General features: G+C 42.0%; 2 protein-coding genes across 10 annotated transcripts in view; one reads left to right on the top strand and one right to left on the bottom strand.

Moving 5' to 3' along the window:
• Positions 1-3,560, top strand: part of HABP2 (hyaluronan binding protein 2) — a 72,103-nt gene extending 68,543 nt beyond the window's left edge. For all 7 annotated transcript variants that reach the window (XM_039914318.1, XM_039914316.1, XM_039914315.1 and 4 more), the window contains 3 exons: positions 388-522; positions 1,187-1,332; positions 2,206-3,560. In XM_039914318.1, coding sequence (XP_039770252.1) covers positions 388-522; positions 1,187-1,332; positions 2,206-2,382 — 458 coding nt within the window. In that variant the 3' untranslated portion in view covers positions 2,383-3,560. The remainder of the gene's footprint in view (positions 1-387; positions 523-1,186; positions 1,333-2,205) is intronic.
• LOC100082714 (nebulin related anchoring protein) overlaps positions 2,761-21,666 on the bottom strand; it is a 68,684-nt gene continuing 49,778 nt past the window's right edge. For all 3 annotated transcript variants that reach the window (XM_001513313.4, XM_007667685.3, XM_029081289.2), the window contains 11 exons: positions 21,398-21,496; positions 19,047-19,151; positions 18,598-18,705; positions 17,196-17,507; positions 14,113-14,217; positions 13,237-13,335; positions 12,050-12,154; positions 6,535-6,642; positions 5,667-5,978; positions 4,928-5,059; positions 2,761-3,160 (listed from right to left, as the gene is read on the bottom strand). In XM_001513313.4, coding sequence (XP_001513363.2) covers positions 3,065-3,160; positions 4,928-5,059; positions 5,667-5,978; positions 6,535-6,642; positions 12,050-12,154; positions 13,237-13,335; positions 14,113-14,217; positions 17,196-17,507; positions 18,598-18,705; positions 19,047-19,151; positions 21,398-21,496 — 1,581 coding nt within the window. In that variant the 3' untranslated portion in view covers positions 2,761-3,064. The remainder of the gene's footprint in view (positions 3,161-4,927; positions 5,060-5,666; positions 5,979-6,534; positions 6,643-12,049; positions 12,155-13,236; positions 13,336-14,112; positions 14,218-17,195; positions 17,508-18,597; positions 18,706-19,046; positions 19,152-21,397; positions 21,497-21,666) is intronic.

Raw genomic sequence — 21,666 nt, 5'->3', positions numbered from 1 at the left:
TCATTTATTCCAAGTTGTTTTAGCTCTTCGAGGTCTGTTATCCATGTAGCAGTGCCCAGGACTTAAATTTGTTCTTGATATGTGGTAAGCTTTACTAATTACCATCATTATTATTATGGGAGGAAAGATATAAAATCTATACATGTTCCCCACTACCATATATAGCCTGGGAGGCTTTCAACATGATGTCTGGGTGAGTGAAATTTATTCACAACCCTAGTATTCAGGACAGATTTGTCCAGAAACTGGAGAGAGTGTAAATGCTGGCATTTTTTTAAAACTATGTAGTCATTCATGTTATCCAGCAGTTTAAGGTTGACACAATCTTTGACATGAGGTGCTGCCTCTGATTATCCACTGATTACTCTTCTCTTGATTGACGTTCAGCTCTGGTGAAACTAAAGCCAGTAGATGGTCACTGTGCTCAGGAAACTAATTATGTGAAGACTGCATGTTTGCCTGACTCTCCATTTCCTGTTGGAACTGAATGTCACATCTCCGGTTGGGGAGAAACAGAAATAGGTGAGGTATTGAGTGACCTAGGGTATTTTAATCACTGAAAAGTTCTCTCATTTGCACTGCAGCTATTTGAATGTAGATGGCCATTTAAACTGATTCTTTTTAAAAACCTTTGGCTTAATAAGTTGAAGCATTAGATGATTTTCATCTGGAAGGTAAGCAATGATAGGTAAATTATTACAGGAATATAATGTGCATGATATCAATTTAAAACTTATAATGCTGTGACTCATAGCATCTGTGAATGAAAAGATAGAAGTAAAGGAAGTGAACGAAAGGGTGGTAGTACTGCTTATTACTGTGGACAGAACCACTGTTCTAAAGTAGGTAAATTTAGTGATCATATGGATCGATTCCCATACTCTGGAAACAGAATAATTCCTGCTCTAAAAATGAAAATCAGCTAATCTGCTAGGGTCCTAGTTTGAAATTGTGGCTACCCAGCGGGCCTGTTTTGCTACCCCCTGTAACCTGATTTTACTGTTTAAACTTGGTAAGGATTTCTCTCCTAGTTTTTGTAACAAGTTAGAAGTCCCCAAAAGGTATTATAAACACTGTGACATCATGCAGTAACAGGAATAGCAATTTTGGAGGGAAAAATTGATTCTTCTATTGAAGGGAATTGCTTCTAATTGAAAAATAATCTTGGATGCTTACTGCATTCTAGGAGAAGGCTCTCGCCAGCTACTGGATGCTAAAGTCAAATTGGTCTCCCATTCCCAGTGTAACTCTCGGCGGTCCTATGATAGTTTGGTTGATGACAGCATGTTCTGTGCAAGAAATGTAAAGAAGCCAGGAACTGACACATGCCAGGTTTGTCTGTATTTTCAGAACCTCAAACCACTAATCTGATTTTGACTTGACAGGTGGAAAGTGAAGGCATCCACTCTGTGAAACTTTGTGGTATGTCCATCCTCCTTGAATCGGAGCATGATCTAGTGGTTGAAGGGGTAGCCTGAGTGTACAAGTGTGGCCCAAAATAGTGAACCTAAGTTTTAGAGGTCTGACTAATGGGAGACAGAGAAAGCATGGATAATTGTTGTCTTCAAATAATCCCAATTAGTCATCAGCTCCAACATAGTCCCTTACCAAATCTTATATCTGAACTGATTGGTTCTATATAGGAAAATTGAATGATTTCTGTCTCACTCTCTCTCCTATGCCCAAACAGTGATTGTTGCCCTAGGGAGATGAGGAGGCATCCCTAATGGTGAATTATATATCATTTTACATGCAAATGTAGTTGAAAAGACCAAAATACAACTAGCAGATCAATTGCTGAAAATGGCCTAAGTAGAAAAATGGTCAAAACACCTGCAGCTAGAGTGAGAAGCACAAACTAGTTTTTTCCACACTTGCAACTGAATAATAATTGAGAGGTGACATGTTCCCTCTATAGATCTCTTTAGATTTGCAATAATTAACATAGCAATCTCCTCAGACTAACTTTCACCCTCTTCCTGAAGGGAAAGACTTATCTTGCCTCCTTTACTAAATGATACATTATTTGGCCTGTAGGAAAGCCACTTTCCTCTTCCTATATGGGTATCCTGGAAAATTGGCTGATTCCATTCATATCATAACCAGTGACTCTTCACAGCAGGGTAGGAAGGCTAGTAACAAGTGCAGAGTGGTTAGGTCATTTTAGTTGTCATTGACAGAACTGGCCTGTCTTGTTTCCTCTAGGGAGATTCTGGAGGTCCTTTAACCTGTGAAAAAGATGGGACCTTCTACCTCTCTGGAATTGTGAGCTGGGGGGACGGATGTGGAAAGAAATACAAGCCCGGAGTCTATACTGAAGTGACCAAATACCTCGACTGGATCAAAGCCACCATTCAAGGAAATTCTGGCCCACGGTTGTGAGATGGTTTCAAGCTGTGCCAAGTACCTTGATGAAATGAACTCCTTTAACCCACTGTTCCTCATCAACTTTATTGATGGGCATTCAGGTTTCCCAAGAAATGGCTCCCACCATCAAGACTGATGGAGGACTAGAACAGAAATAGCTGCTCCCTGTCCACTGTGTCCCATCTGCACCATGAACTCCCTTCTTCCTCATTCAGCATCTTCAAAACTGCCCTCAGCGACTTTCCCTAGAGCCGAACCTCCATTTTATACAGGACTCAAGTGGAAGACCACGAATACATTTGGCTAGTTTGCCAGCTGACACAAATGATGTTATATTCTTCATCAAGAAGTCATCCCCAAATATTGCCAGGGAACTCAATAGAACAACAATTATTTGGATTGTCTTTGAAAGGTTTAATTACACACCAGATATGTGCTGGGCACTATACAATTCACAGACAAGAAACCTAGATATTAAAATACTGAATCAAAAATAAAAATATCTGTAGTCATTTGTATGGCATTATTTTAAAAAAGAAATCAAAATTGATTTTTTCTGCCATGCTACTCAGAGAGCCAGAGAAACAAACAGCTTTGTAAGGAAATGCTTGAAAACCTAAGAAACCAAATGGGGACCTCTTTTCTGTTGCACTAATCTCCTCTCCAGCTCGTTTTCCATATACAAGGAGCTGCTGCGTTACAGCATCTGTGTCTTCTTCCTTCTTACTTGAAGAATCTCAGTTGCATCTGGATTCACATTTTCCTGCTGATCTCTACTGCACTCTGGCATTTTCTGCAGAAATCAAATATAACATCTCTTGGTAAAACAGGAAGCCCTCTGTGGGAGTAAAGGCTGAAATGTCTTAGATGTACTGAGAATGTTCTCCTTTCCAAAGAATTGCAGGCAAGAGAGAGAAAGAGACTTCAATTCTTCACTTGGATATGGCCCCTTCTACAGAAGCCAACTCACATGGAGAATTGTTCTGATCTGTGGTGTACTGTCTTGATAATGACTGCTGACGAACAGCTAGTCATTCCCTCCTAGAGCTCAGCTCTCAATGCAGCACCAAAGAAAGATAATGCAGAACGTTTAACTTGTAGTTCACTAGAAAAGCTTGTCTCATTCCCAGGAAATTAAAGAATTCTCCATTTTATATTTGTTTAATAAATGGTTGCCGATTGTGAAAAGTGAACCAGGATAAAAAAACACAATTTGTTTTACAGTTGTTCAGGGTTGATTGAAGAGGGAAGAAAAGTGTGTCCGGGAATCCTTTCTTCTTCCCGCTTAACTAAAGCTTTTGGATTCATGGCATGGATGCCCTTAGGGACTTGGTAGAAGACCCACCAAATCCCCTGTTTGTCAACAGCCCTCTCAGTTTGTGGTTTGCTATACCATACCAGTTTTCTCCTCTGTTGTTTGTCTAGATCTTTGTGTTTTTCAAAGGCTAAGAAATGAGGAACCCAAAGTGCTCGGTTGGGAAGTCATCCCTATATGGTTCATTTTATTCACATCCTGAGGCCCTGGGCGTCACTTCATCAAAATCACTCTCTAACTGCAGCTGAGATCGACAGTCTGAGTAAAGAAAGCCAAAATGACTACCCTTTCCAACCTCGAGCACTCTGGGGAAACTGAATAGTCTAGTGAAAAGAGCATGAACCTGGGAGTCAGAAGACTTGGGTTCTAATCCCTGCTCTGCCACTTTGCCTTCTGTGTGACCTTGGGAAAGTCACTTAACTTCTCTGTGCCTCAGTTTTCTCAACTGTGAATGGTGATTCAATACCTATTCTCCTTCTTACTTGGACAGTGAGTGCCATGAGAGACAGGTTTAGCCTGATTATCTTTTATCTATCCCAGAGCTTAGTACAGGGCTTGGCACATAGTAACTGCTTAAGAAAATCAGAAATAAAAAAATAACACTAAAACATAGTTGCCAATCCCATGGGCATTATCAAGGTCATGGCTTCCATAGCTTTTTTATTCCAGGCCTCTGACAACTGGGAATTTCTAATCCAGGATGAAAAAGACCTATGGCTTTCTGACCTGTTAACTCTTTGAAGCCTTTCCCATCCCATTTCCTATCCTCTACCCTAAAATCTAATCCCAAATGCCTGAAAATGATATTCCAGCACCAAAGGGGCTGAAACTCAAAATAGTTTCAAATCTCTGTCCATCCAAAATAAGTTTTACATACGTTTCTGGAGTGGTTAGAGGAAATCAGCATGTCATATCTGGACTAAATAAACAGCAGAATGTTCTTTTAACCCTCTATGAAGGCTGCTACCCCAACACGTAAATGTACTTTGCAGGCATGATCTCAGTGCTGTGAGAAAGGTCACTGGTATGTGTTGTTATTCCTTATTGGTAAAAGAATAAGGAAAAACAATCCAGGGCTCTTTTCTGAGTCCTCCACTATAATACTCTCCATAGCTGCCAATCACCACCTCTCCTAAAACAGAAACAGCTGTGAAAGAAACTTCATTAAAAATAGAGTTGCTTTAGGGTTCCCAAATAGAAAATATGTAGAAATAAACCTTAAAAAATTCTTTTTCTTCTACTTACAGAAGGTCTGTGAAGCCTCAGTCCCTGTGTGTTGGCTAGTTCAGCAGCCCTTCGAGCCATTTCCACTCTGTAAGAACCTGGTGGGGTCCAGCCAATGCCTCTAATCCAGTTCAAGTCAGATTTGTACTTAACCTGAAAAATGGAGACATACCAAGAGAGGGGTGGTGTAAATTTTTGAGGATTGGTCTTGGTTTCTGTGAGTGTTGTAAAAATGTTTGGGCTCCTATTGGAGATGGAACTGAGGTCAAAAAGCTGAAGGGAAAGTAGTAAATTTAGTTTTGTTGCACCTGTTGCTTGGAAACTAAATTTTCCAGAAGCCAGAGGCCTATATTTCCCAGAAGCCTCTGAGAATGAGGGCCAATCTGAAATCTCTAGGTGCCTTTTAAACTTGGGAGATGGGACCCTGGCAGACTCTGTTCTTCTGGGGGCATATTCTGACAGTCTCCAAACAGGATGCTAGAATGTCTAGGAAAGACTTTTATGAGTAAAGAAATATTCTGTTTCATACTGGATTGCTAGCAGAAGCTTGTCTGGTCACAAAGATCCCTGTTTTCCATATTAGCTCAGGCACCCAATTTTGGCCGACCCTCAGTCTCTTAGATGGCACCTCGAATGTAAAAGCAGACCTCTGGTTATTCTTTATAAAAATAATGCATTTAGCCTGAGAGGGATGAGGGGGACATGGTGCCTGTTGTACAGATGTCTATGACATAGGTCCAAATGGCTTCCATGAACTTACATCACTCTGCAGATTGTGGGCCTTTCTTGCATGCCTCATGTTAAGTTGCTCAGGATCACAGGTATAGTTATGTAGGTGCTGCCTGTAATTCACATCGCTGATCAGTTGCTGACTCTTCTTTGCTTGGACAAACCCAGGCTGGTCGGCCCGACTCTTGAACTGTGAATTGTTCTTGGCAAATTCCCTCTTATACACATTGTCACTCTGGAGTTTCCCCACGTTGATAAAGTGTCTCATCTTGGGATCTTCGTTTACACTGAGGAATCTGCTCTGCTGCCCACGGTCCCTTAGGAAGGCCTCTTTGTACCTGAACTACAGTTTACAGAAAAAAGTTAACTTTAAGTAGGCTTACTCCTCTGAGACAATTTCTTTTTAACTCCAAACTGAAAGAGAAACATCCATTTTGCACAATAGCTACTCTTCCTATGTGGTTTCAGACCTGCTTGCAGTAATACATCATCTACTGATTTTCCCATCAGGGTTTGAACAACTAAATCCACATACCGAAAAGGTGTCCTTTTGTAACAGATGGACTGTCCAACTACTTTGACAAATGTAAATCTGGTAAGCACTTGAAAAATGGCCATAGTTCTATATAGATCAATTCTTGAGAGTGTGATTTTTCAAACAGATCCCCTTCAAACTTTCCCCAGCCCAAACCTCGAAAACAAAACTTTTATTTTGGTTTAAATCTGCAACTTGGTTGCAGATCAATCAGTGGCATTTATTGAGTACCGCCGGGATGTAGAGCATTGTACTAAAGCATTCACTATTTGGTCCCTACCCTCAAGAAGCTTACAATCTAATGGGGGTCTCTAATGGAACTGAAGGCTTCTAGTTTATTGGCAGTGAAAGGAACATTTCTTACATCACTGGCGATCTCTCTGGAAGCCTTGGCAGTCTGGAAAGGGATAGCATCCAATCTAAAATCATAGCCAGCTGCTCTCGTCTGTTCCCAAGAGGTCTTATACATTTTCTAGATTAAAAGAAAAAAAATCAAGATAGGTAGAGGAAGGACAGCAGGAGACAGAGAAACAGGAGAGGCAAGGAGACAGAGGAAGACAGTGACATCCGGGCATACACTAAACCAGCCGCAATCTCATTCAGAGGTGCATCATGACAGTTATGATGATGTTGTTAATGGACTCTCCAGTTAGGAATGGCAGATCCTATCCAGAAACTGTATGAAGGTGCACTATTATCAAATATAGGTAGGGTTACAGCACAGTGTGAGATACACATGGAGGTTTTTTTTTTAAAATAGGACCCATTTATGGCTGAAGAGCCAATGGAAGTTACTGAAGTCTTCTTTGGCCCCATTAGCCAGCTATTTTGTAGGATTCCAATGGGCCTGTTAAACTCACGGAATATCCTAACTGAATTGTCAGTCAGCCCTTCACCATTTTATTTTTTATGGTATTTGTCAAGCACTTACTATGTGCCTGGCACTATACTAAGCACTACGATGGTTACAAGCTTAATTAGGTTGGGTACAGTCCCTGTCCCATATAGGGCTCATAGTCATAATCCCCATTTTACAGATAAGGTGATTGAGGCCCAGAGAAGGTAAGCAACTTGTTCAAGGTCACACAGCAGACAAGTGGCAGAGCAGGCATTAGAACCTAAGTCTTTCTGATTCCCAGGCCCATGCTCTACCCACTTGGTCACACTGTTTCTCATTGATGGCAAGAGCCCAAAAGGTTACGCCCCTACTTGCAGAACTGGGCTTGAATCCAGGTTTCCAGATTTCCAGAGCCCTGCTTGAAATCAAGGGTGTCGGAACACCTTACTGACAAAGATGTTCTCTGTTAGGTGGACTAGAACAGCAGCAGAGACAGGAGAGGGCACATGAAAAAGAAACTGCAGTCACTGCTGTCATTTCCGTTGCTCTGGTGACCTGAAATCCCAGCCTAGATCTCAGAGGAGCAGACACAGGAGCAGTGACATGTGGTTTCATCTACTTCCTCCCTTTGCTCTTGCTGTTCCAACCCACAGTGGGTTCCCCCTCACTTCTGATCTCCTCATGACTGAGTGGAAAATCTCCCTTGATACTGGCAGCAACACCCTCGCTGGTTTATGTTTTGCACTTGTTACTTCAGTTCCTTCCAGGCTGAGGAGGTCTTTGTAGGAAAGTATATCAGCCTCTATAAGCGTGAGTGTTTGTGTGCTGCTGTCGTGCTCCATTCTAGCTCGGTAGGAGAAAATCATTGACCTGCCTCCACTTTCCCCCACAGCGTAGTCCATCCTGCTCCAGCAAGAATCTGGGCTCTGGTCTCAGGGGATACCAAGAGGAAAGGAGGAGGAAAGTAATGAGGCTCCCTCAAGGTCATTTTGGCTACACTGTCCCAGAAATCGCAGCAGCAAGGTTCCCATCCTCTCAACCAATAGTCATCTGGGGCTAAATCTGAGCCAATCAGAAAGCTGACTGGGTGTACGCATGTACGCATGCATGTAGGTATAAATAAGTCATATCTATGTGTATTAGAGGTAGCCCTTTAGGAAAACTAGTTAAAGCAATCAGTGTTTCATTCTGAGAACTTCATTTATAATTGCTTATTTCCAAAGCTTTACAGTCAGTTTCGGGGTTCAACGAGCTTTCCTTGAAACAAAACAATGAAAATTTCTCACATCTGCAAGCAGCATTAAGAGCAATAGTTCTTGAATATTTTCCTGGGCTGCTTTTGGTTTATGTTAAAGTCGTTGAGCAAGCAACATCAATATTGCATCAATAATAGCCCCCTCTGCCTTTTGATGCATTCACTCGCAGTGCCTAGGGTTTTGTGGCATCAGAATTTCAGAACCAGGAGTTTCAAGGCCTGTTTCTTCAAGCATTTCAAAGATCTTTGTCTTTATGTCATGGCACATGTGGTTTCATTAACTTATCTGGCTTCCTTTAATATATTCAGCCCAGCTTTGATGGCAGAGAGAGAGTAGCATCATCCTGAGGTGACCTAAAACTGGTTTCTGGGGCAAGTGCAGATATTTGGTTATGAGCTTCATTTGAATTTTATTTACTGTTAAATATGTGTATGAAAATAGGTCCCTTGTATAAAATAACTTCCTGAATCAGGTTCCCCTTCAATTACTCCTATTAAAAAGAGTAAAATCACCCAGCATGTTCTATGCAGGTGGACCTTCACACAACCAATATCAGTATAAAAACCTTAAAGTTCACTTATTTCATTGCTTCTTTTGCAAAATAGGGGAATTGAAAGGTGTCAATTAAGATCCCAGAATATAAAATTTTGTGTTTGTTGATAGCAAGAACCAAGGAGAATGGGTAGCAGCAAGGCTTAGTGGAGAGAGCACGGGCTTGGGAGTTAGAGGTCATGGGTTCCAATCTCAGCTCTGCCACTTGTCAGCTGTGTGACCTTGGTCAAGTCACTTAACTTCTCTATGCCTCAGTCACCTCATCTGTAAAATGGGGATGAAGACTGTGAGCCCCATGTGGGACAACCTAATTACCTTATATCTACCCCAGCTCTTAGAACAGTGCTTGGCAAATAGTAAGCACTTAACAAATACCAACATTATTATTGTTATTATACATCGGCACCTAGAAAATCATGGTGGCCTAGTGGATTGAGTGCAGGCCTGGGAGTCAGAGGGACCTGGGTTCTAATCCCAGCTTCACCACTTGTCTGCTGTATGACCTTGGGCAAATCACCTAACTTCTCTGAACCTAAGTTACCTCCCCATCTGTAAAATGGGAATCTAAGACCGTGACCAGCCTGATTAGCTTGTACCCACCTCAGCTCTTGGGACAGTGCCTGGCACACAGTAAGTGCTTAACAAATACTATGAAAAAAATTGGAGCCCAGTGCTCTTGCTCAGTTATGTTGTGAACTGGAACAGATCACTTCTCCTCTCCTTAGATGTCAGTTTTGCCATCTACCTAATGTGTTGAATGTTGTTTCTTATAGAGGAACCATGAGAATTAATGAGTCACCGTGCATTGCAGAAGATATAAAGCATTCTCATCCCTAAATATTGCTTAGTTAACCATGCTTACTCTAAATCAAAAAGGAAAGAGGGCTCATTTGGTCCAGGGCTGCTAATGGCTGCTGATGGAGATGAGATTCTCTGGGATGGGAACATCCCACCCTTAGAATCAGGACTGAGATTTCCTACACACTCCTGCCCTGGGCTATCCTGAACAGATAGCCCAACCTATCACAGCATCCAAGTGCTGCAGCAAGATGCACAGTAAGGTGAATGCCACATTCTGAAGCTAAGTGGGTCCCAACAGATCAGTCAATGGTATTTACTGAACACCTATTATGTACAGAGCACTGTGTACAAAAGAACTCAAGTCATTCACTCTCCGATCCTGGTTCCCCTAAGTCATACTGCAACAGGGAGTGTATTTTGCTACAGTCACACCATTCAAGCAAGCACACCAAACCTATAAGGTCAAAATCACAGTGGGGGCATGGCGGGGAGAGTGTGGCAACACACAGGAAACTGTAGTCCACTTCATCATTAAAAGAAAACCTATGTAAAGTAATGTTCATTTGAGCAAATCATTGCTTGTTGGTAAAAGTGGACTGACTAGGTCTCACTAGTGGCTCTAACCCACACCAGGTAAAGAGGATGGGGTCATCCCAAAAGACCAGAGCTCTAGTTTTGCCTCTCAGTTTTTGATCCAACCTACCCACCGGGTCACTAAATGATGTAACCAATACGATGAAATTCAGAAAATCTGGAGCATCTTTAGTCTAAGCTCCCAAGAACTCAGTACAGGGATCCACACCCAATAGGCTCTCAATCAATACTGCTGCTGATAATGATCAATCGATAGAATTTACTGAGCACTGATAATGATGATGTTGGTGACAAGGTGATGATGCTGACAAGGTGATGACGGCTGGTCCCAAATCTGAATGGGCAAGTTCAGGGTCCTATCAATCACCAGATAACTTTCTGTGTATGCTATTTGCTAAATCCTCATCATTTCCTGCCTGTTTTTTTTTAATCTGTTGAGGCTTATGCTTTGCCACTGGGAGTCTTTATATTTCATAGGTCCTTTGATTTGGAACCCTGGGCGACCTTCTTCTTTATCACAGTGTGCACAGTTTTGTCCTCATCCTCACACATTAGAGTCATTTGATTTTTAGTTATTTCTGCTGCCTTACAAATATCAATGGCTTTCTTTGCCCAGCAAGGTCAGCCTCCTTCAACAGTCTGCCATGTTCTGCACTTGATCCAATTGTATAGATTCCACACGCCCCCAAAAAAACCCACTCTTTCATATGAGGTTCCCGAGTTCTCCATATCCGCATACTGAGGTGAGTAATTTCAGTTCAGTGACTCTGCTGATTGCTACTGGTCTCTTGGGAAGAAATGTTACTTTTATGATCCTGGCAGGCTGAAATTGCTTAAGTTTCTCCCACAAAGGACTGGCTATTTTACTTTGTTTTTCAAACCTTTCAAGGGCAGTGAGTATTTAAGTAGCTGAGACTTCTCTCCTCATCTTGGGGCGACTAATGAGGTGCGTACTTTCTCTAGACATTTCAGGTGATTCTTCTACCCAAAGAGATCACCTGGCCTCCCCAGGCGCTTTTCTAAAATTATCCCTTTGGCTTCCTTCAAAGCTTCAAGTGGTAATAATAACTCATATTTATAAAGCACAATTCACCACCAAGGATCCCACAGTGCCTTACAAATGATACAAACTGATACACAAGCTAAACGTTTCACCAGCCTCTGAAAGACAACCACCTCGGAGGCAAAAAGTGGCAGCTGTTCCACCACTCGTAGCTGCAGGATGACAGTGGGCAGGACAGGGACAGAACAATGGCTGAACGCTGGGTGGCCCATTGCCGCCACATTTGCTCATATTTGGGCACTGTTATTCTGCTCACCCAGTTTTCCTGTTTCCATACCATCACAGCCTCTCAGGCCAAACTCACATCTATTTTCTTGCAGTCAGTAGCTTCAAATCCCACCTACTAATAACAAGGTAACATTCTGTAGGACACTAAAAATGTTAGTTCTCTTTGATGGACTCTTAGGGAAAACAAAAGGAGTTGTTCCCACAAGGAGAGGAATTACAGCAACTAGATTTAGTGACAACATTCTTTCCAAAGGTAAATGGCTGCCTTTGAACTCATCTGCTCCCCCAATTTGCAATGACTATTATCTGCCATTTGCTTTTAAACAGAGTGATTCAAAGTTACCTCTTAGAATATCGGGAAAGATGATCCTGGAGAATAAAGCCAGTAATTCTGTGGTTTTCTGTTTCAATTCAGAAATGATCTTGGGACCTGATTTTCTTTGGCTCTGTCTCAGCCATCATTTTCCTTTTGACAAACAAACCCCAACTTTTCCCCAGTGGGAAAAATAAAATTCACACCACACAACATAAAGTAGCTTCCACTTACATCACTGAGATGAAGAGCATTCAGTCGGGCTCGAAGGAAATCGGGGTGGTCAGGCAGTAAAGTGTACCTGTGCCTCGATTCTGCATCCCCAGATCTGTATAAACGCTATAAAGTCACAAATAAGTAGTAGTAAATAAATTGCCAAGTTACCAACTGTCATAGTGCTAAGATGGCTACACAGATACAGGAAGTCACATTGAGCATAGAGGCATATATAGATGGAGCTAACTGAAAAAGAATCCCATTAAATGGAGTTGGTTGTACATTTCATTAAGACAATAAGCTTCTCAAAGGCACTGATTACATCTTTTACTTTTCTCCTTGGTTCTCCAAGTTTTTAGCATAGTGCTTGACCCTTTGTTGATACTCCAAAAGAGCTGTGAAAAATGAAGATTCTAGATGTAGATGTTACAAACGAGACATGTAAATAAAAACATTGATGTGTGTTAAAATTTTAATCTGTTTTATAAAACAGATGTGATTTTCTAGTTTGAATTGTTTCATAAGGAAGAAGCATGGCCTAGTGGAAAGAGCATAGGTTTGGGGGTCAGAGGAACAGTGTTCTAATTCCAGCTCTGCCACTTATCTGCTGTGTGATCTTGAGCAAGTCACTTAACTTTTCTGTGCTTCTGTTTCCTCATTTGTAAAATGGGGATTAAATCCTACTCTGTACTACTTAGACAAAGAGCCCATGTGGGATAGGGACTATGTTCAATCTGATTATCTGGTATCTACCCCAGCACTTAATACAGTGCCTGGCAGGTAGTAAGCGCTTAACAAGTACCATCATCATTAAGGAAAATACCTAAAGCTTCAAATTCCTATTCTTTTCCTTTTGTGGGCTCAAGCTTTCAAATTTTGTTGTAGTAGTTATGCTTAGAAAGACCTGTACTTGGGTGTAAAGAATTGATTACATCTATTCTTTGCACACATATTTCAAATCTCTTAATTCCAGGAATAATTTTCTCCTTATCTCTTTCCACCCAGTTCAAGAAGATTAAATGAACAGATGATAGCAAAAGGAATATAAGCTTTTTTCATTTTGTTTCCAGTTGAGTTATCAGGCTTCTAACTTCACTGCTATCTTTTGAAAACTAAGTCATTAATAAATGAACTGATTCTACCATGTTACTGCTAGCTAGAACTGCCTAGTGAACAGTGAAGGTCAATTATAATATAAAACCTACATCATTGCACTGGATGTAGCTATTTTTGGCATGGACCATATCAGGTGAATCAACCACTGTGGTGAACTTGATACTGTCCGGCTTTTGGCGATATTTTGCCTGTAAATTAAAAAAAAAATGATATTTAGTAGGTGACAGCAAAAGCCCATCATTTACCCAAATGAAGTACTATAGAAGTGAAAAAAATTGAGAAAATATGCTAGCAATATACATGGCAAGCCCAGGTTTTCCTGAATTGCACCCAACAGACAAGGAGAAGTGGAGTTAACAATACCCAATGTATTAACAGTGGCCATGTTAAGCTTTCCCAAGAGGATTTTTGCTGGTCAGAGCACAGAGGTTGAGTACCCTAAAATGTTCAAGTCCTAAGATTGTGAGCCCTGCATAGGCAGGGATGCATCTTAATTATCATGTCTCTACTCCAAAGTTTAGTACAATGCTTGGCACAGACTAAGCACTTGAATAATACTACAATTATTATTATAATACTCATTATTATAACCCTAGGACACTTAATCTCAGAGGGCAAAATAGGGGTCTTTTTGATTCATCCCAAAGACTCCCAGTATCTTTAGACCTAATTTCGAACACAGTTTTAAAAAGGAAGGGATGATTGATTGTGTAATATTCCAATATGGGAGACCTTTATTGTAGGAGCCTCACTGTGGCGGGGGTGTTTGTTTTATTTAGATGAAGAAATATGTGGGAAACAAGTGGACTTGCAACCACTGAACCGCTCTTCAACTCCAACATGTATAAACAGTCTCCCGCATCAAAAAGAAATGCTAAGTTGCTTTCGTCAGTGTCATATAACGAGGCATCTTGATGGCAAACAATTCCTACAGATGTGCCAGGCCATGAAAGATTTATCAGTACCTCGCTGATGAGTTCTCCAGCCTTCTTTACATTTTCTATCTGCGGGGATCTCAGCGCCAGCCAACCCAACCCCTTCATGAAGTTCAGATCTGATTTGTAGCGTGACTGTAAAATGAAAATTGTTCACTTTTATCCATTTTACATCTCTGACTATGCAGGCTTTTAAAAAAGACTTCTTGATTTGTATTAACATTTCAACAGTTTTATTCTCCTTGCATATATCATATTGTCAAGTCAAACTATTTGCGCTTGTTGTTCCATCAGGAATTAAATAATGGATCATGCACAAGATACAACAAGATCCCCACCAGTGAATTAGCATGATTCAAAGAAGAAGGTAATAACCTGTTTGTATGCACGGTGAATCATCCCTTAAGAAAACAAAGCTGAGATGTGCTCAGACCAACATATTAGTGCAAATTATTTTGTTCAACTCAAGTTCAGGAGCCCGTCTTTCCCATTCAACATTTCCACACTCTAGAGTATTGATAACCTAGTTTTAGACTCTAGACTGAAAACTATGAGTTCAACTTACAGTCGCTTAACTTTTCCCTGATAGAGTTTTCACCCTCTGTCCACACATCTACCTCACTGAAATGGAGTCCTATTCACAAAAACACTGTCAACGGCTGCGAAGGAAAGAAGAAAGGCCTTATATCTAAATATAATGCCACTGTTTTGAAAAAGTTAGTGCTCAAGACTTCCTTTGGCTTTGTACCTAAATCAACATCTATTTTATGATTTATTTTAGGCTGCTTATTTCATTTTTCGGAAACTCGCTTTAATCCTTCTGATGAAGATGGATAACTGCCTGACAGGGATAAGACGCTTTTCCTTAAGCTTTGAAATGGTCACTTCAGAAATGCTGTGTTTTCATTTGCCCCTGTGTGTTTTGAATACGTATTCGGCCGTTCTGGTGCAAATGCTATTAAAATGCAAAATATTATTATTCCTGCCAAATTCTTTCTGAGCAATACGGTCAAGGCGACCTTGATCTTCCCAGGATGACTTACAATGTGTGTAGTCACACCAAATGATTCTTTTCTCCTTATGGAAATTAGAGTTTTGTGTTAAAAAAAAAGACGCTTTAAGGAAATCACAATATTGGATCTAAACGAAATTGATGGCATCTCTTTAATTTAGATATAAGCGCTGCCATAACACAAATGTCACTCCTGAAATCTGTCTCTCTGTATTTCTAGTTTTCTTTCATTTTAGGGTTCACAGCATTGTTCACAGTTAGCCATAAAGAGGGCTTTTTTTCTGATCTACTGTCTAGTGGCTAATGTCCCTGCACAAATTCTACTTTGCTATTAAACTGGTTAAAGAGACATCTAAGGTCTCCCTTAACTCGGGTTCGCAAGCATGCTTCCAAGCCCCATGCTAGTAGCTTGCTTTTTATATTGGGATCTTTCGGTCTACACTAGCATTGCTTTTGCCTTCCACTCTGATAAAGAACAGAGAAAATTGGATAAATTTCTAAGTTAGAGAGAATAATCCAACAGGGATTCTTCACAGTCAGCCCTTGCTCCTTTCATAAAAGAGATGAAGTGTGGAGAGAGCTCTTTTAACTTGTCTTTTGTTGCGCTGAACAGTACGAATACAGGTAAGTAAGAAAGCAAGATGCGTGCTCCCTAATGCTTTGATTGTGGCTCAGACCCTCTCAAAAATGAATTGTCTATTGATATTTCATCTCCCTGACCAGGTTCCACTATTCAGTCAGAACCTAACCACAACATACTGGCTTCAGACTTCACAATAAAAACTGGAAGGGGGAGAGGACGAATAAAGAATTAACTTCCTAAATATGGTCCCAGTGTTCTATTCCAGGAATAGAAGCCACTTTTCTGCTTGTTGGCTAAAATCGGCTTCCTAGTGCACCTGCAAGCCACCCTCCAGAACTCTACGGCATTTGTCCTAAGGTAAATGACTCCTATTCTTCTGGGATGGAGGCCCAAAAGCGTTCACATTTATAAGGGCACTTAAAAGGGTGAGTGAAGGCGGGAGTCCTCAAAGCACCCACTTTTAAGGATGGTCTACCCTTTGCTGCACACACCACTCAGTTGAGAGACCCCCAGTTACAGTGTCTCACATGCTTGGTCAAGGGGCCCTGAAGGAGTCAGCTTAAGGAGCATGCAGTTCCTCCTCAAAATTCCTTCTTCACTCCCACTCAGATCCAAGCCCAGAGGCAGTCCCCACACCAAATGACCTGCCACCAAGTGCCCAGGACCAGTCCTGCTGGGAGAGAACGATTTCCACTCCCCTTCTGTTGACATGAACAGGGTTGTGTGCAATGTTCCTACTGTCCCTTGAGTGGGTGAAGTGGCAGGGTAGGGGAGAATTCTTTGGGGCAGAGAGCCTGGGAGAAAAATTCTGTTGACTTAGTAAGCCTGCACTCAGTCACAAGTTTAGGCTCATGGAGTCCCAGAGCTGCTGCCCCTCTGAAGTGTGCAGCTGGGGTCGATGAGATCTAGAGAAGCTCAGGCTCTTAAAGGCTTCACCTGGCTAAAAGAGGCCCTGCTTTTTGGAAGAGCAGTATGGCTCAGAGGAATTAAGCACAAGCCAGACTCCATCTGCTTCATAGGCAGAATCGGAAAGGAGACACCCCTTGGCTGTGCCTCCTTAAAGAAGCAATAAAGAGCCATGTCCTTCCATCACCTTAACCCAGAGAACCAGATTTATTATTCATTAGAATGGGCCCCAGAATATCACCACTGGAGTAGTCACTCCCATATCCTTACATTATGCATATAATCTAGTGGGGCAAGATGCAACTTGCTACCCCTAGGCTTTAGGGAGTATAAAGTGGAGATCTCTGTACATACAGAAGAGCAGTAGGGAGGGAACTTCCTGTTTTGGAAATTGATAAACTGGCCCTGAATTTTAATCCACTGCATGTTCATTTGCAAGGCTTCCATTGTGCCAAGCCTATTGGCAGTGAAGAATGGCTGTGCTAAGTGCTGTACATCAAACTGAAAACAATGATCCCTGCAATCTAAATTAGGCAGCATTCTCTCTCTCTCTCTCCTTTCTCAAAAGATTTTACAGGTTTTTCCCCCTTTTATCAAAAATAGAAAATTCACCTCGCTCTGCAGGGCGTGAGCTTTCTTGGCCCAGTACATCTTCAAGTCCTCCGGCAGCACTGTGAATTCATGGTACCTTGTCCTGTAGTCCCGCTCGCTCGCTAAACCCTGGGCCTTCCTGGCCTGGACCAGGGTCACCATGTCCAAAGGGAGGTGGAAGTGAACTCTGCCTCTCTGCGACTGCTCCGCGTAACGCTGCTGGCTCTGCAGCTGGCCCACATGCAGACAGTGTCTCATCCTGCAGTCACCTATTAGGCTTCCAGGGCCAATGAGCTTGCCTCTTTCCTTCACGAAATCATGCCTGTATTGGTACTTTAAATACATAAGACAGTAAAGCATTTCACTTGCCTAATGGCACTCATTTTCCTAGGTTTGTCATTATCTTACAAAATCATGTTCTTCTTTGAAGAGGGAATGGCTATTGGCAAATTTTAAAAACAACAAAGCAAGTTGGATGGTTAAGCCACTTTGTTTCCTAGAGACTGACAACGAGAAGCAGCATGGCTTAGTGGATACAGCATGGGCCTGGGAGTTAGAAGGATCTGGGTTCAAATCCCATTCTGCCACATGTCTGCTGTGTGAGCTTGGGCAAGTCACTTAACTTCCCTGGGCTTCGGTTACCTCATCTGTAAAACGGGGATTAAGGGTGTGAGCCCCATGAGGGACTGGGACAGTACCCAATCTGATTAATTTGTATCTACCCCGGTGCTTAGAACAGAGCATGGCACATGGTAAGCGCTTAACAAAAATCACAATTATTACTAATAAGACAACAGTTCCATCTCCTTGCCTCCTACTGCTCCTGGTAGAAAACAAATGTCTGCAAAGCAACAAATGGGAAAATTGTGCTTTCATCCTATAGCACTGGCTTAAACATTACGCCACATCGATCAGCTCCTCTCTGGAAGTCTACACTTCCCATAATTTGTCTGTATGGTTCAAAAGCATCCACCAGGTCCCCAAAGTACCGCATTTATAATTCGAGGGCATCGAGATACAGGTGACAGATGCAAATCACAAAAACTATATAGAAAGGAGGAGCAGAAATGTATTAAACTTTTATTACTACTTCTATTGGGATATTTCTTAGTTATTCTGGTTTGGAGCCAAAAGTGGGGTAGTTTCCCCAGGGATGGAGAACATTTCCTGGGCATCCAAGATTCCATATGAATCACAGGATCATTCCCACTGGAAGACCTCTGACTACATTTGGCTTCTGATTAGTGGTGTGCCTTTTCCCTCCTACAAAGAATCTCATTCATAAGTAATATATTCTGCAAGTGACACTCTTGTCTCACATGGTTATGGATTTGCTTTAATTCGGTAAAATCTGCCTTAGACATTGTTTTACATGAAGTGAACAGGAATTAGGTAAGATGGAAGGTCATATCATTCAACTCACATCACTGGCGATATCTCCGGAGGCCTTGGCAGTCTGGAAAGGGATCGCTTCCATTGTCAGCTTGTAGCCTTGAGCACGCAGATTATGCCAAGACTCCTTGTATTTTGCCTAAAGTCGGAGCACATGTAGATTTCTCTTTTTCTTTTTTAAATACATGAATCGATGAACAAAGAAGCCCCCTTCATTTGTAGCACGGTGTTAGTGAATCAATTTCTGACATCCAGAAGCTTTTCAGTATGTGAAGAAAATCTCATTAGTGTGCCTACTGAAACTCAGCCTGACATATATTCAGCACATTTCATGTAGGTATGTTTAATATGGGCACCTAAAAATACCTCATTTAAAAGGCCCCTGTGATATTCCGGAAGGTCAATATATAGCAGTGTGAAAGACTCAGAAGTTAAAATGTTTGACTCCCAGTTAAACTTCAGCCAAAGAGAAATACTTACGTCGCTCAGATAGGCCGCATTCATTCTTGCTCTGGCAAACTCAGGGAAACCTAGCTGCATCGTATACTGGTGCTTCGACTCTTCCCCTGCTGCTTTATACAGGCGCTGGGGAAAAGAATGAGGAAAGCAAACTCTATGAACTTCACATTTAAAAGAATGAATGCACACACTCAGGGCAATGTTCAAAAAGGTTAAAATTTATTACTAATATTTTCTCCAGGGACTAGTATAAAATAAGATTTCAGTCTTTGAGGCAAGGAATGTGATCGTTTTTCTTTCCATAGAAAGGAAATGTAGTGGTAAATAAACTTGACCTAAAACTGTCAAATAAAGAAGTCTTACTTTCAAACACCAAGGCCATCCCAAGGGCAGGTCGGCAGACCCTGTGCTTGCAGGAGGTCTCGTGCCTCCACCGGCTTCCCTGCTGTGGCACTGCAGTTGCCCTTCTCATGGGGAAAATCGCAGTGGCCACCTGAGCCCCCGTTCCATTGGACAACACCCACTCGCAAACAACAGCACAACTTGTGAAAGCACTGGCAGAGACCCAGAGCCTCGTGTTTATGCTGACGTTCGATGGCCCTTTGTCATTTCTCCACTGGACGGTAGGTAAGTTCCTTGAGGGCAGGGACTGTGCCTTCTACTTTTATCGTTTGCAGCTGAGGGCTTAGTACGAGGCCCTGCCTTCATACTGATGACTGACTGTCCCAAATGTTTCTGGATTACAGAGTCCTAGAATCCTGTAAATGCTTAATAAATACAGATACTACCTCCACAACCAGTATTATTACTAACCGCAGTTGCTATACTTTAGGAAGAGAGAGATAGGAGCAGCTTCAAGCCCGGGGGGAAAGGGGCAGTTAGTGATCACAGCCCAATAGATTACAGTCTCGGTGGGGCAGAAGTCAACACAGGGAAGCAGTCATGGATATTTCCCCAAGCTGATGTTCTCTCACCGAAAGAAGGAGCAGCTGGTATTGCTGGTAGCTGACGCTAGCGTCACCCTAGCAGCCATGACAATCACAGGTGATAGAGAAGTCATGGTCACCCCAGGGGTCGTGGTAGCCAGGGTGGGGACAGAGACAGTGACTCGCGCTTTTAGTTTTACTCTTCCTAATGCCTCCACTCCACCTTTTAGGCTCCTCGGAGGTTGCGTCAACCCATCATCCTCCCTTAGCCCTTAGGTTCATGCAACTGTCATAGGTTCTCTGTAAACAGGAATTCCCCGTTCGAAAAATCTGTTCTGCAATAATGCTCTTAAATTTGAATGCTTGGTGAAGTATCCATGACCGCTTCCCTGTGTTGGCTTCTGTCCCACCAAGACTGTAGTCTAATGGGCTAGGATTGCTCTCTGCGTCCCCATATCTTCCCCCTTCCCCTTATGCTTGAAACTACCCCATCTCTCTCCTCCTAAAGTATAATGTTTTAATGTTCTGTCTTATAACATTTTCTCCCTTTGCTAGAGTACTTCTAGCCTCCATTTCCAGTTTCCAGTTCCAGCTGGAGCAGTTGATGCCAGTGTTTCTGGGCTGGCAGGAAATAACAGAGGAGATAAACAGGAGTTTTAACCATGACAGTGGTGGAAGCTGTCAATTTCAGAGCGGGTTGTCGGAAGAGCAGTCACCATACCCAAAGACCCCGCGCAGATAGACAACAGCAGCTCCTGGCTCGAATCACTGAAGGCATGAAGTAGGCTACACATGGGCCAGGTAGGATAATCTATTTTGTTTAGTGCTCTTCACTTCATATTGAACCTACTAATAGTGTTAATCAGGGACTCCCTGCTTATGATTTAGATACCACTACTCATTTATTCATCTATTCTTCTTTCCATACTCCTGCTACTCTGATCATAGCTTTCTCTCTCCCATTATCTGTAAAGGATTTGGGTCCTTCTGTTTCTTCCCATTAGGTTGAAAGCTCCCTGGGACCAGGAGCTGGGTCTTTTCCTATTACTGTACTTGCTCTAGCAACTAGTATACTGTTTTGCATACCCAGTTGATCCATAAACTAATGATTGATTGATTGATTGATTCCTGCCTCTGCTGGATATCAACAGGAAGCAGAACAGTAATAACAGTAGCAGGGTAAGAATAGAACTCCTCTCATCGTCACCACAATCGTCACGGCCACGGGGAAAAGGGTCATTTTCCCAGGACATAGAAGGGAACTACGCACTTGCCGTTTTATGTTTCAGCTTAATACGTGGGTTTGCATAAGCAGCAAATCCAGGAAAATGGTGATTCCATTTCTTTTGGTAAAACCAGGAGGTTGTGTTGCTTAGATGAGATTGTTTTCCACCCTGCACTTAGGTTGTATTTATCCACTTGCTGATGGGTAGGTAGAAATTTTACCTCATTAGTAATCTGATTGCAGAATTTTGCATGAAGCAGGCCAGGAGAGTCCGTCACGGCTGTGTACTTGAATGACTGAGGCTGCTGACGATATTTACTCTTAATTCACCCCCAAAAAAGGAAAAAAAAAGAGTCAATGAGGTATCAGGTAATAAGAAGATTTTCCTTCTAGTTCCTTGAGTTCATTATTTATTTTGTTCTGACTCCTAACTGTATTAGTTTGAGAGATTCATTTATTTTTCTTTATACCAGTTTTTCTCTTGTATTCA

The sequence above is a fragment of the Ornithorhynchus anatinus genome, chromosome 16 (assembly GCF_004115215.2).
Source record: "Ornithorhynchus anatinus isolate Pmale09 chromosome 16, mOrnAna1.pri.v4, whole genome shotgun sequence".
In the NCBI taxonomy this organism is placed as follows: domain Eukaryota; kingdom Metazoa; phylum Chordata; class Mammalia; order Monotremata; family Ornithorhynchidae; genus Ornithorhynchus; species Ornithorhynchus anatinus.
The sequence above is the reverse complement of the archived record's forward strand: the minus strand, read 5'-3'. Positions and strand labels throughout refer to the sequence as shown.